The following is a 14,976-nucleotide window of genomic DNA, read 5'->3' as shown; positions in this document are numbered from 1 at the left end:
TCCTTGGAAGGACTCGATGTCTGGATAAAACAAACCAGTCAAGAACACCTGTCTGACTGTGTAAACAAGAAATAATAATAATATACAGAGAGGCAAGTACAGACTGCTTTTCAGTGCTCTTGCTGCTGGCTCTTAGTTATCCCCGCCTCTACTCCAGGGTATAGCCACCTAATGGCACAGTGGGGAAATGACTTGATTATCAAGCCAGAGGTTGCCAGTTTGAATCCCCACTGGTATGTTTCCCAGAGTGTGGGAAACAACTATATTGGGCAGCAGAGATCTAGGAAGATGCTGAAAGGCATAATCTCATACTGCGCAGGAGGAGGCAATGGGAAACCCCTCCTGTATTCTCCCAAAGACAGCCACAGGGCTCTGTGGTTGCCAGGAGTTGAAACCTATTCGATGGCACACTTTACCTTTTACTCCAGGACTGGAATACAAGTAACTGAAGCCCATTCAGAAGCTGGTCTGGTTCAAGGAATGGATTAACCCCAAACACCACAACTTTGACCCTCCCTCCCCTGACAGGGTTGCATTTGTGTTGTGAAAGACAGACAAAACTTCAGGATGCAAGAAATGGCCATACCCTGGAAGGTTGGTCACAGAAGTGATCCTGCACTTAACCAGGAGCAGTGGTTCGGCTCTGGCATGGATTTTGCATGTCATACAGAATTCAACAGTGCTATCAAATCTGATATCTGTGTAGGTGGAAAGTTGCCTAGAAAGTGTAAGCATCTTTACTTTCAAAAGAGGAAACTTTTCAAGGTTGAGAGAACTCATTGAAAGGACGATAAAACGGAGCTGAGAACACTTCAAGAGGCCTCACAGTTTCCTAAAACCATGATAAGAAAAGCCGAGACGGAATATGTACCACAGACAAAAGGGGGGGAAAGCTGCAGATAATCTTCGCGGATGCCAGCGTGGTTAACCAACAAAGTCAAGTAGCTATAAAAAACTACTTCAAGAGAACTTCTTGAATAAAAAACAAGAGAACTTCTTTGATCAAGGGAGTGTTTTGCCAAATATCAAGAACAAAAAAGAGTTTTGCATAACCTTATGTGGCACACTTGTAAATGCCAGAGTCAGTTCTTTGCATGATTCTCAGATAAGGCACTTGGGTTGTGTGCTGTCCTTCTGGTATTGAGTATTTAGAGCACGACAGAGTCACACACAGACAGGCTTTTGATTTGCTCCTCCTTGTACCAAGTCATCAGCCACACAGAGGCCGCATTCGTACGTATATATCACAAAACCGGAGGTGAAGGAGCCTCTGGCTTCAATTTACGTCCGAATGTGCTGCAAAATGGACCCGCAGTTTCCTTCTCCGGACTCCAATTTGTACCTTCAGTTTGGAGTATGTTCCACAGGCTGGAACTCCAGTTCTGCAGTGCCAGCGTTATGTCCGAACACGGCACTGCAGTCTTGCTTCCTAGCAACCAGAGTTAAGGGAGGAAGCTCCTCCCTCACTCTGGTTGCTATTGGCTGCCAGGGCTGTCCTTCAGTCAAGAAGGAAGCCCAGGCAGTCAGTTCTCCCTCCTTTCTGCAGCCAGAGAGTCTGCAGAGAGGGAACTCTTCCATGAAGTCCGAATTAGGACGGGAAAGAGGGGTGTGGAATTGCGGGTACGTTGGAGCTGTGGTTCCATGTTACACCCGAAGGCAGCCAGAATGTCCCTCTGAAAGGCTGCACCTGATAGGTACAGTCCTTCCAGGAGTTGCATACACCTGAGCCAGCCTCGGTGGTACTTCTGTATCTCCCCGTGATTCAGCAGCTGTACAGGAAAGCGAAGAAACTCTTGAGGTGAAGAGCGAAAACTCACCGGAGAGAAAACATACATGGGCTACAGTCCTCTGTACACATACTTGGGGAGAAATCTCATTGAACATCGAGTCCTTTCCAGCTTCCTGACTCTGAAGCCGAACTGCCGGTGAAGTGAGCCTCTTCTTGGATTCGGCTCCTGGGAATTGATTTCAGGTAAGATCTCTGTGCTTGAGAACAACCTGAGGTCTGCCTAGAAATGAGGTTTCATTGCCCTATTCCAGGGCTGCACAACTCAAATGCCCTAGTGGGCTGGAACCATTCAGAACTTGGCGTGCAGGGGCCGAGGTAAATTTTTAGCGCATTATTACATTCAGATTAAAAATATTATTAGTTACCTGTGGATCTATTCCCCCTGGCAATGGACCCATTGCTATAAACAAGGATAGTGGCCAGAAAATGGGTTCTGTCCCTGCTCAATCAGTGGGGCCCCAAACTGAGCCAGTGTGGTGTGGTGGTTAGAGTGCCGGACTAGGACCAGGGAGACCCGAGTTCAAATCCCCATTCAGCCATGAGACTTGCTGGGTGACTCTGGGCCAGTCACTTCTCTCTCAGCCTACCTACTTCACAGGGTTGTTGTGAGGAGAAACCTAAGTATGTAGTACACTGCTCTGGGCTCCTTGGAGGAAGAGCGGGATATAAAATGTAAATAAATAAATAAATAATACCAAGTCCTCTCTTCTCCGTAAACTGTTGTTGTTTTCAGGCTGCAATCCTAGGCATGCTTTCATGAGAGTAAGCCTCACTGGGGTCATGGAACATATTTCTGAGAAAACATGCATAGGATGGTGCTCTAAGGCAGTTTCCAGCTCCTGTGATGCTGCAGGATACCTGAGGGCCAGTCAAACAGTCCCTGCGGGCCGAATCCAGCCCCCGGGCCTTACGTTGTGCAGGCCTGCCCTATCCTAAGGGCAGATCACATTGCACCGCCCACACAGAGGTGTTCCTTTACAAGAAACTTACGTCAAGACCCTTTCCTTGAAGCTGCTCACACCAGAGGTGGACTCGTCACTGGTGCTTCCGGGTCCTTCTGCTTTCAGCAATGCTGCTGGCCAAGTGCCTCCTTTTGTCCTCCATAGGTAAGACTTTGTCCTAATACTAACCCGGACCTCAGTGTTTTGTATCTGAGAAACTGGCATGGTAGAGTTTCTGTGCGCCGTAACTTCTTGGGAGAGTTTAGCTGCTATGCAAAGGAAATCTTACAGTGCTCACACTTACAGTGGTCTTGAGGCAGCAAGCATGACTTGTCCCCTTAGCTAAGCAGAGTCCGCCCTGGTCGCATATGAATGGGAGACTAGAAGTGTGAGCACTCGAAGATATTCCCCTCAGGGGATGGAGCTGCCGCTCTGGGAAGAGCAGAAGGTCCCAAGTTCCCTCCCTGGCAGCATCTCCAAGGCAGGGCTGAGAGAGATTCCTGCCTGCAACCTTGGAGAAGCCGCTGCCAGTCTGGGTAGACAATGCTTTGCTAGATGGACCAAGGACCTGACTCAGTATAAGGCAGCTTCCTATGTTCCTAACAATGCATCATTTCTCATGTTTCCATCGTTGCAGGCAGCCTGGCAGAAGCTAACAATTCCTAGACAGGGATTCTGTTGCTTTCTAAACCCTTTTTTCTGATAGGAGTTGTGGAGATGAAAAATTACAGCCACAATGTTCCTTCTCTGTTTATCTCCTCAGTGTTACATGCCCGGCTATCACTATATCAGACCCAGCGGTTCCTGTTTGTGGATACTGGGGGCACAGCTGAGATCTTGTGCACTTCTACAGATGTTATTGATGACAAAGGAATTTCATTCAGTTGGTACAGAAGACGAGATGGTGAAATAACACGTTTAACTGAGAATGGCTGTGACAAGACTTCTGGTAAATTTGTTTGCAAAGCGAAAGGACAGAAGCTGACGCTGGAAATCTCCTGTCCTCAGAAGACTGATTCTGGTCTCTATTTCTGTGGCAGAAAGCTCGATTTTTCAAAAATGTCTTTCAGCAATGGGACTTCCCTGATTGTCGGAGGTAAGGAATCAGGGCGAAGCTATCAATGGCAATTTTAAACGTATTCTATTTCAGTCTTAAATGTATATCTGACTATTGCACCGGGGCGGTCAGCCTGTCTTGTGGTAGCAAGCATGAATTGTTCCCTTTGCTCAACAGCATATGTTTGCTTTTCATTTGGGTGAGTGCCTACATGATAGCACTGACTGCTGTAAGAGATTGCCCTTAGGAAATGGTGCCATAACTCTGTGTCAGACTCAGAGCACCTACACTGTATGCAGAAGGTCCCTGGTTTTATTCCTGGCTACCGCCAGGTTGGGCTTAGAAAGACTCCTGCCTGCAGCCTTGGAGAAGTTGCTGCCAATCATTGTACATAAGAACATAAGAACAGCCCTGCTGGATCAGGCGCAAGGAGGCCCATCAAGTCCAGCATCCTGTTTCTCACAGTGGCCCACCAGATGCCCCTGAGAAGCCTACAGGCAGGAGTTGAAAGGGGCATGCCCTCTCTCCTGCTATTACTCCCCTGCAATCGGTAGGAACATAGAAAGCTGTCATATACTGAGTCAGACCATTGGTCCATCTAGCTCAGTATTGTCTACCCAGACTGGCAGCCGCTTCTCCAAGGTTGCAGGCAGGAGTCTCTCCCAGCCCTATCTTGGAGATGCTACCAGGGAGGGAACTTGGGACCTAGATGCTCTTCCCAGAGCGGCTCCATCCCCCGAGGGGAATATCTTACAGAGCTCACACATCAAGTCTCCCATTCATATGCAACCAGGGTGGACCCTGCTTAGCTAAGGGGACAAGTCATGTTTGCAATACAAGAACAGATCTCCTCTGTCCTGGAAGCATACTCTGTCCAGGAGGCATACTCAGAGGCATCCTGCCTTTGAGGCTGGAGGTGCCCTATAGCCCTCAGACTAGTAGACGTTGATAGAACTCTCCTCCATGAAGTTATCCAAACCCCTCTTCAAGTCATCCAGGTTGTTGGCTGTCACCACATCTCATGGGAGAGAATTCCACAAGTTGATTATACGTTGTGTGTGAAAAAGTACCTCCGTTTGTTGGTCCTAAACTTCTTAGCAATCAGTTTCATGGGATGACCCCTGCTTCTAGTGGGAGAAAAATTCCTCTCTGTCCACTTTCTCCACACCATGCATGATTTTATAGACCTCTATCATGTCTCCCCACAGTCGTCTTTTTTCTGAACTAAAAAGCCCCAAGTGTTGTAGCCTAGCCTCGTAAGAAAGGTGCTCTAGGCCCCTGATCATCTTGGTTGCCCTCTTCTACACCTCTTCTGCACCCAAAGATGCCCTCATGAGTTTAATCACCGGATATTTGAACCAGGGACTCCCTTTTCCGATTCCAGTTGTCCAGTCATAGTAGGATATTAATTCTCAATAGTTATGGGGGCATTGCCTAATATCCCCTGAAAGCCCTGGTCTCCGCCCAAACAGAAAAACAAGCAGCAAGCTAAGGTGAGACCCCAGAACAGCCTGATGAGACCCCAGAACAGCTTTTCTTACTGAATTCTTTGCTTATTTTCCTCACCAGACAGTTACACCCCGAGCACCTGGGTGATGCTTTTGCTCCCATCTGCTCATCCATCATCTGAGTTTGTGCAGAGCAAGCATCTCGCTTGCATGGTCCATGGAGTATCCAACTTGGTCCAGGTGTCCTGGAACACCTCCTATCTCCAGCAAGAGGGACAAACTCTTTTGGCGAGAAACAGCAGCGGCTCCTTAACCTTCATCAGCCTCCTTTCCATCCCCATGCTGGACTCACAGAACAGCGGGAAGCTCTACACCTGTGAAGTCAGGTTCAACTCCTCCAGCAAGAGTGTGAAGAAGAGTGCTCCGTTCCCTGCAGGTGAGGGATGTTGAATGTTGCATAAAAATGTTGGCTGACATCCTAACAGAATGAAGAGCAAAGCTGTGCTCAGACAAGAAGACTGCACAGCAGTGATAAAAAGCAGGGAGCTGAGGAATTCCGCTCCTGGGCAGAAGTTCAGCTTAGAGCAGATGAGGTGTGCAGCAGGTTGTGTGAGTGTTGTGCAAACAAGTGTGTGGCAGTGCAACAATAATCTGGAGCGTAAGCTGCAGGCTCTGTGCCAGGAGCCTGCGAAGCAATTCTCTGCTGTGGCCATCTCCCCATTTTGATTGATTGACCCCATACACAGGTGGCTTAAAACAGTTCTTACTTCACTTGCTGTTGCCCTGCGAATGTGAAGCCAACCCTTGTCGGTTAGAATGCTCATTTGCATTACAAACGCCCCTCTTTTCTTTGAGCAGAGCTCAGATTTTCACAAGAGAGCTCCAACAGCCTCCTGTATGCAAACTCTGTGCCCTTCTGCTCTGCTGTGCCTGACCAGTGGAAAGTTTGAGTCAACTTGTGAAATTTTTGCTTCCTCGGCAAGAAACCACACTATCAATGTGTACCTCGCGCAGTGGCCAGTATCCCACCAACCCAGCTGCTAACACCCTCGGCAAGCCGCCTGCAGGCCTAGCCCGTTGAACTGCCAGCTCTCTCTCTCTCACACACACAGCCGTTGCTTGAGAGTGAAACAGGAAGCAAGACAGCTGGTTTCTCTGTCAACAATTGTCAACTGCTGTGAACTCCTCTGAGTCCATGGTGAAAAGACATAAATACACTGAACAAACAATCAAACAAACAAACCAGGATATCTATCTATCTATCTATCTATCTATCTATCTATCTATCTATCTGTCTGTCTGTCTGTCTGTCTGTCATATTTATATACCGCCTGATATGTGTATCTCTAGGCAGAGTACACAGTTTAAAACAAGAAATACACAACAGAGTAAAAACAATTAAAACAATTTCATAGGATTAAAAAAAATTCAAGGTGCTGGTTTTGACTTGTAAAGCCCTTAACGGTTTGGGCCCAGGATATCTGAGGGACTGCCTGCTCCCAAGGGTTGCTGCCCGCTTGACAAGGTCATCTGAGGGGGCTCTTCTCCGGGTGCCGACAAAGAGGGAGGCTCAGCTGTTGTGCACACGGGACAGGGCCTTCTCTGTGGCTGCCCCCAGACTCTGGAATGCTCTCCTGGTGGCTATTCACTCCTCGGTCTCCATCGCAGTTTTTAGAAAGTGTGTGAAATCTTGGCTTTTTACCCAGGCTTTTATATTATTGTCTCTACTGCTTGTTCTTTGTGTTTTGTACAGTTTTTATGCTTGTATTTTAAATCTTTTCAGTCAGATTGGTTTTTATATTTTAGCTTAAAATTTTAACTGTGTCATTTTTATAGACTTGTTTTTTTATTTTTGTGTCAACCGTCTTGCGATTGTTTTAATGAAAGGTGGTATACAAATTTAACAATAAATACATAAAATAAGTAAAAACAAATAAAATTAAATCCAGTTAAAAGCCTGATAAAGCAAGTGTGTCTTGAGGGTCTTTCTAAAAGCAGTCGGAGATGGAGATGCCCTTATTTGTTGGACTAGGACCGGGGAGACCCGAGTTCAAATCCCCATTCAGCCATGAGACTTGCTGGGTGACTCTGGGCCAGTCACTTCTCTCTCAGCCTAACCTGTATGTAAGTGCTAACCTACTTCACAGGGTTGTTGTGAGGAGAAATTTAAGTATGTAGTACACTGCTCTGGGCTCCTTGGAGGAAGAGCGGGATATAAAATTAAATTAAATTAAAATTATTTCAACAGGGAGCATATTCCAAAGCCCCGGGGCAGCCACAGAGAAGGCCCGGTACCAAGTCGCCACTAAACGAGCTGGTGGCAACCGTTACCGGATCTTCCTAGATGATCTAAATCGGCAGGAGGGTTCATGACAGAGAAGGCGCTCTCTTAAGTACCCTGGGCCCAAGTCATTAAGGGCTTTATAGATAATAACACTAACCCCTGCTAACTGAGCAAAGAGGTGCCTTTTAAAAGTGGCAATTCTCTTTATTTAGCAGGGGGAGAGCAACTGGCCCTATCCATCCTCAGCACAGCATCCCGCCAGTGGCTGTTGTTGGTGTCTTTCTTATGTTTCTTAGACTGTGAGCCCTTTGGGGACAGGCAGCCATTTAATTAATTAATTAATTTCTGTATGTAAACCACTCTGGGATGAAAAGTAGTATATAAATACTTGTATTCATATTCACATTTGTATAACCAGTACTTCGTATTACGCTCAGAAACATATCGGCAGCCAGTGCAGTTCTTTCAGAATCGGTGCTTTATGGTCCCTTTGGGTTGTCCAGATACCAGTCTGGCTGACGCATTCTGTACCAATGGTAGTTTCCGGACCACGTACAAAGGCAGCCCCATGTAGAGTGCATTACAGTTGCCAAGACTGGAGGTTACCAGCATATGCAACACTGTTTTAAGGTCATTTACCTCTAGAAATGCGCATCACTGATGTATCAGCTGAAGCTGATAAAAAGCACTCCTAGACACTGTCTCAACTTGGGAAACCAGAGAGAGTTTTGGATCCAGGAGCACTCCCAAGCTTTGTACCTGATCTTTCAGGGGAAGTGTTATCCCATTGAGAAAAGGCAGATCTAAACCATCTCTCAGGTCCCAACTGCCCACAGTCAGTACCACCATCTTATCTGGATTCAACTTCTGTTTGTTATCCCTTATCCAGCCCATTACCGCCTCCAGGCAGGCATTTAGGGAAGCTATGCCATTTCTTAATGAGGTCAATATGAAAAAATAGATTTAGATGTCATCAGGATATTGATAACAAATCTCCTGATGACCTGTCCAAGCAGTTTCATGTAAATTTGGAGACAGTATGGAGCATTGTGGAACTCCATACTTTAGTCCTCGCTTTGCAGAACAGCAGTCTCCAATTGACACGTGGAATCTACCAGAGAGGTAGAAACAGAGCCACCATAAAAGAGTACCACCCAACCCCACCTCCCTCAGGTGACCCTGAAGGATACTATGGTTGATGGTATCGAAAGCTGCCAAGAGATCCAAAAGGATCGGCAGAGTCACACTCCCTCTGTGAGTAGCCAATTGGAGATCATCCATCAGGCCAAGGCAGTTTCAAGCCCACAGCCCACTCAAAAGCCGGATTCAAAAGGGTCTAGATCAGGGCTGCTCAACTTTGGTCCTCCTGCAGATGTTGGCCTATAACTCCCATCATCCCTGGCTATAGGCCACTGTGGCTGGGGATTATGGGAATTGTAGTCCAAAAACAGCTGGGGGGGGCAAAGGAGCAGGCTTGCCCTAAGTAACTGAACCTCTTCTCTTTCTTCCCTTTAAATCTTCCTCTGTGATTACAGCTACCTCTGATCATAACTGCACAACCTACAAGATACCCCTGGCTGTCGGGGGCCTGCTGGCGTTGCTGCTGCTTCTCCTGAGCTTCCTTTGGATTCGGCTCTGCCCTTCTGGTCCAGGTAAGATCAAGCATCACATCCTATGTATGATGCTCAGTAATTTTACCAACGAGCCCATTCCCCTTCTCCTTGCATTTCTTCTCATCACACCCACACTGAACTTACAGAATGTGGCGCCACAAGATGTGGTGGGAGCCGCATAAAAAAAGAAGAAGAAAAGGGTTAGACAGATGAACAGAAGGGAAGCCCAGTGATGCCAGTTACCCAGGTGACTACTCAGAGCTCCCCCTGCTTCCTGTTCCAGCCAGGTTGAGGCTAGGAGCACAGCTGGGACGGCCGAGAGGCCTCTCTGGGATCTTCGCACTGGGATCATCTTCGCACAGGGAGCACAGCAAGGAGGAGCTCTTCAGGACCTGGGACAGCTCCCAGTCCGGGCAAGAGCAAGGTTTCTTGGGCAATGCCCAGGTCTCCCCAGAGCTCCTCAGTCAGTGCCCAAGGGGGGGCAACACCTCAGTTCAGGTCCAGCCGGATCGTGGAGCCCTCACTTGGGTTCAAACCCACTCCAAGGACAGCTCCGACCCTTCCCACCCAGATCGAAGGAGGGCAGAGTTGGTGGGGCCTTGGTGAAGCAGAGGAACTGCAGATCCCTCTTCCCGGCTTGAAGGGCCTGATCCTCCAGCCCTGGGGGCAGAGCCAGCGTTGTCTGGGGGGATCCAGAGCTCTCTCCATCAGGTGGGGTCTGTGGGAGGGAGACGCCTCCTGGCCGATCAGCCCCCTCTGCTTGAGCACCATTACCCAAGGCACCGAGACTGGATTCTGACACCAGGGCCAGAGTGAGTCCCTCTCTGAATATCAGACACTGGGGAGGGAAAGGGGGAGGCTGGGGAGATTCCCAGAAGCCTTGGTCTAGCTGATTTTGGGGGCAGGATGCTGGACTGGATGGGACCTGATCCACTGGGACTGGCATTGCTTTGGCCCCTGCAGCATAGAGGTAGCCACATCCTCAGACTCAAATGTGGCCTTATGTGGTTGTTTGCTTATTTCTGTCCTTTTGTTCCCCAAGGATTCCAGCCCAGGTCCTCCGAACCTGCAGCCTCAGAGGAACCACAGGTATGGCTCTTTTTTTGAATACATCTCTGGCTTTCAAGCTACAACGGCTACTAGTCTAATGGCTACTAGTCTGAGGGCTATAGGCCACCTCCAGCTTCAGAGGCAAGATGCCTCTAAATACTAGTTGCAGGGGAGTGACAGCAGGAGAGGGGGCATGGCTTTGTCTCTTGCCTGTGGGCTTCCCAGAGGCATCTGGTGGGCTACTGGGTGACACAAGATGCTGGACTAGAGAGACCTTGAGCCTGATCCAGCAAGGCTGTTCTTAATCTTTTTTATGTCCTTAATATCCACATGAGCCCGATATGGTCTTCTTTGACCTTCTTAAGTGCTGTTCCAGTTAGGCCGGAATAAAGCTTGTATCTCATGTGCAGGAAGCTAGACTGACATTCTGCTGTTGGAGGAGCAGGTTTGGGTGGGTCTGAGTTCATGGGATCAGGCAGTGCTTGTTGGGGAAGAGGGCCATGGCTGTGGGTTGGCCTTCCCTCTCCTCCAGAAGGACCTCCTTGGTGTCTCAGCTGGGGTATATTGGAACACAGGAACCTGCCTTGTAATGGGACCTTCTGCATGGAATGCAGATGCTACAGCCTCCTCCAGGTAGCGATGTGACCGTGATGAAGGTTGTGAAGGAAGATGTGCCTTAATTACGCACAGAGGTGATGCTAGTCAGAGATTCACAGGTGAGAACTGAAGCATTTCTCACATCACTCGTGAAAAGTATTTGAAATCTGAAATGGCCAAGTGAGCAAAGTGCTGGATTTTGGTGGCAAGTTTGAATCGCCACTGATCCATGAAGAGGCCAGAGGAAAATCACTGAAGTCATTCAAACAATCAAAAACTGTGTTCTACCCAGGTTTGGAAGCTGTGTGTGCCCCCAATTTTCAGTTGTGTGGAAGCAAGATAGGAATAAAAGCTACCCAGCTTTCCCTCCTACCTTGCTTCCCACAACTGAAAATTGGCTCCCAAACCCAGGCAGAACACAGTTTTGTGTGAATGGCCTCACTATCTCTCAACTAAGCTTACCTTAAAGGTTGTTGTGAGGATAATATGGAAGAACACCCTGTATGAAGTTCTGAGCTCTACAGAGGAGGTATAGGGTACTTACCAGCTAACTGAGCAAAGAGGCACCTTTTAAAGGTGGTGATTCTCTTTCTTTAGCAGTGGGAGAGCAACTGGCCCTATCCACCCCCAGCACAGCATCCCTCCAGTGGTTGTTGCTGGTGTCAGTCTTATGTTTCTTTTTTTAGATTGTGAGCTCTTTGGGGACAGGGAGCCATTGTATGTATGTATGTATGTTTGTACGTCTGTCCATATAAACCACTTTGGAACTTTTGTCGAAAAGCGGTATATAAATATTCTTCGTACTGGTATTCGCATAAATGCCATCCAGAAGTTAGCTGGTAGAATCAACCTAGTATGGGTTGATGTCTTGCTTCTAGGCACAGTCACTGCTCATGACCTGGTTTGAACTGCACAGTATGTTTATATTTCACTGCCACTCACCCAAAAGCGCTCTTACCCTCGGACTTCTGGCTGGAGGTCCAGGGCCTCCACACCCCCTGGTGGGCCCCGGTTAAAAATACTGCAGGTGTCATGGTGTGTGTGTGTGTGTGTGTGTGTGTGTGTGTGTGTGTGTGTGTAAGGGGATGATGCTTAATTAAAGGGTATGGGGAAAGCTCCAAAGGCCTTTAGCTCCAGGCTCCAAAATTACCTGAGTACACCTCTGCACTCACTTCAAGTCTCTAGGATAGGGCAGGTTACAATTAAACAATGCTTCAAATACAGTAATCGGGTTCCGCCCCCCCGCTTCTGTCTGCAAAACAGGAAGGCATCTGCTACGCCCAACTGGATTTCCCTACCAGGAATCAGAGTGGGAAGAAGAGGAGAGAGACACACCTCAAGGGAAACATCTCAAGATTTGAGTGATAGAAGACTACCTGCAAGAGAGTCAGTGGGGAGACTGGGAGGCTGGAGCAGAGTGCTCCAGAGAGAAGGCCAGGCCCCCTTCATGCACATGTGCACGCACACAATGCATGGCAGATAGAGCTTGGCCATTACAGCATGCTGGACAGTGAAAATGCTGACACCAACAATCCAGTTCAAGTACTAAGATTTAGCAAGTTAAAAGACAGTCCTCTGTGGATTTATTTTTCTTCCTTGCATCTTTTTCCTTCTTCAGAAAACAATGTCCTGTTTTGCTTGCAGATTATGTCACTCCACATAAATCATGTTTCCATTTTTGTAACTCTGCATATTTGGGGGAGCAAGAAGAAAGGTCACGCTCACCAAGGATGCTCAATTCTTTGTTTCTTATATCTTTGTAAGCAAATCAAAACTACTTTTCTCGTTCACAGTCACAAAATTCAGTATCGGCAGCTTTGCTTGTGTTCGTATCACTTTGGGTTGTTTGGGTCTCGGGCACATTCCATTAGAAAGGCAACGTACAACTCAAGAAATATTCAGAAGAAATGCACTGCAGACGAAAGGGATTCTTTGCACAACATGGCAAAGGTTTCTACAGATATTACTGCCCATAAACATGTTTCCTTTCTCACTTTCCCACCCGTCTCTCATCATTATTTCTTAGATAGCAGGGGCCTGAAAGAGAAAGGAAAACTGAACTCTCCTCCATTTTCCAAAAACTGCTCAGGTCCCATTTCCCCTTACCACAGGCAACCAGACAAGTGGCCATTTACAAACCTAGGCATCTGAAACGATCCAAAGACTCATTCATCAGGATATAGATGTTACACCCAGATTCCCCGTCTCCCCCCACCACCTGCTTTCCTTAGCCCTAGCTGAATCCTCCTTCCTGTCATTCCATCACTGGATAGTCCAGAGACTTTCACGGATGTCTTCCCCTGCTAACTGAGCCAAGAGGCACCTTTAAAAAGTGGTGATTCTCTTTCTTTAGCAGGGGGAGAGCAACTGGCCCTATCCACCCCCAGCACAGCATCCCCTGTGGCTATTGCTTGCTGGTGTGTCTATCTTATGTTTCTTTTTTTTAGGTTGTGAACCCATTGGGGACAGGAAGCCATTTTTTTAAAAAATTCTATCTATGTAAACTACTTTAGGAACTTTTGTTGAAAGCAGTATATAAATATTCATCGTATTCGTATTCCAGGCATTTCTCAAAATGAGGCCTGGCACATTCGATTTATTTCTTGTTTTATTTATTTTTATCATATTTATATGCTGCCTGGAGGTTTTACAGACAGGGCCTCTCTCCCCCTGATTGGAGTGTGCCAGTACACATTTTCGCTGGATTTAACCCGACCTCCCTGCGGGCTATCAGGGCCCAGGACAGACAGGGCTTTGTTTTTCTCTGAAGGGAGGCTGCAAATTCTAGATTGGCCCAAGTTATGTCCAGGGTAAAAAAAACAATCCTCTATTTCCAGCAGCTTTTGAAAAAAGCTCCGGGGCTTCTGCTTTCTCGGAAGGTGTTGATGGAGGTGCTGATGGCTATGCGATTGGTCCATCTGATCCCTCAAATTAAAATGCCTCGAATCAGATTCGCTCTTCAGATACCCCGAGACATAGAGCCATGTGTGAAAAACCTCCTGGTATGTGTATCTCTAGGTGGTGAGATACATCTTTTTGCAATTTCAGTATCCAAGGATGCAAGTTACCTGTAGGATCTTCCTCATGGGTTTCGATTTGCTGGAAGCTTTTCATGTCTTGTGTGGGGAGAAAGAAAAAGAGGAGAAGAAGAAAAATCTGAGTAATGCTTGAACCATGGCTGGATCTAAGACAGTTTATCTTACAAACACCTTATCTCTAAGCAGGACAAGGGCGGGATCAACAGGAGGATGACAAAATGGTGGCTCCCAAAATATAACATCAAAAATCCCAGAGTCTCTGTTGCTGCCCCGAGACTCTGCAATATGCTTCCTGTTGAAATAAGAGCCTCCCCATCTCTGACAACTTTTAAAAAGTACTAAAGACTTATCTCTTCACCCAAGCTTTTAAATTTGACTTTAATTTAATTTTGATTGTTTTAAGGTTTTTATTTTCTGTGTTTTAACTTGTTTTATGTTGTTGTAAATCGCCCAGAGATGAACGTTTGGGATGGTATACAAATTTGATATGAATGAATGATAAAAGACAGATCAAATGACGGGTCTCGAAATATAAAATCAAAAGATTCCTGTAAAAAGGGAGGGAGAGAAAGGAATGGTGGTACAAGCTGCTGTGTCCTTACTAACTAATTAGGAGTAATTAGTCCTTACTAATGCAGAGTAGAGGAGCAAGCAGTCAAGGCTTTTACATTCATGCCCTGTCCATCAGGGCGGACCCTGCTTAGCAAAGGGGACAATTCATGCTTGCTACCACAAGACCAGCTCTCCTCCCAAATCCCTCTGACCTCTGGGGAAATCAGTTTTCAACTCCAAATGCTGAAGAATCCTCATCATGTCTCCCGCATCCATCATGTCAGGACGGGCCTTCTCCATTGCTGCCCTGAGGCTTTGGAATGCACTCTCGAAATAAGAGCCTCCCCATCTGTGTCAACTTTTTAAAAGTCTTTAAAGTCGCATCTGTTCACCCAGGCTTTTAACTGATATTGTTTTGATTGTTTTAATGTTGTTTTTAGAATATTGTTTTAAAATTTTAAATTGTATTTTAAATTTCTTGTTTTTAAATCTCTTGTTTTAATTAATGTTTTACTTTTTAAAAAATCTTGTTGTAAACTGCCCAGAGACGTAAGTTTTGGGCGGTATAAAAATATGTTAAATAAAATAAATAAAAATAAATAAATAA

At 46.7% G+C, this 14,976-nt stretch overlaps 2 protein-coding genes across 12 annotated transcripts in view; one reads left to right on the top strand and one right to left on the bottom strand.

Annotated features, from left to right (window-relative positions):
- The window catches only part of LOC128337303 (uncharacterized), a 20,318-nt gene extending 5,342 nt beyond the window's left edge, over positions 1-14,976 (top strand). The window contains exons 2-7 of one of the 3 annotated variants that reach the window (XR_008312226.1): positions 3,494-3,826; positions 5,357-5,671; positions 9,055-9,171; positions 10,175-10,221; positions 12,043-12,538; positions 13,828-14,976. Coding sequence is in view for 2 of the 3 variants with exons in the window: in XM_053278112.1 (XP_053134087.1) it covers positions 3,494-3,826; positions 5,357-5,671; positions 9,055-9,171; positions 10,175-10,221; positions 12,043-12,144 (914 nt within the window). In the remaining variant the exon portion in view is untranslated. Of the gene's footprint in view, positions 1-3,493; positions 3,827-5,356; positions 5,672-9,054; positions 9,172-10,174; positions 10,222-12,042 lie in introns of all 3 variants that reach the window. The other 2 variants (XM_053278112.1, XM_053278110.1) reach the window with 2 other exon arrangements.
- LOC128337305 (uncharacterized) overlaps positions 12,312-14,976 on the bottom strand; it is a 50,369-nt gene continuing 47,704 nt past the window's right edge. For all 9 annotated transcript variants that reach the window (XR_008312232.1, XR_008312233.1, XR_008312228.1 and 6 more), the window contains 2 exons: positions 13,848-13,895; positions 12,312-12,465 (listed from right to left, as the gene is read on the bottom strand). Coding sequence is in view for 2 of the 9 variants with exons in the window: in XM_053278114.1 (XP_053134089.1) it covers positions 13,890-13,895 (6 nt within the window). In the remaining 7 variants the exon portion in view is untranslated. The remainder of the gene's footprint in view (positions 12,466-13,847; positions 13,896-14,976) is intronic.

Source organism: Hemicordylus capensis, chromosome 14 (assembly GCF_027244095.1).
Source record: "Hemicordylus capensis ecotype Gifberg chromosome 14, rHemCap1.1.pri, whole genome shotgun sequence".
Taxonomy (NCBI): Eukaryota; Metazoa; Chordata; class Lepidosauria; order Squamata; family Cordylidae; genus Hemicordylus; species Hemicordylus capensis.
The sequence above is the reverse complement of the archived record's forward strand: the minus strand, read 5'-3'. Positions and strand labels throughout refer to the sequence as shown.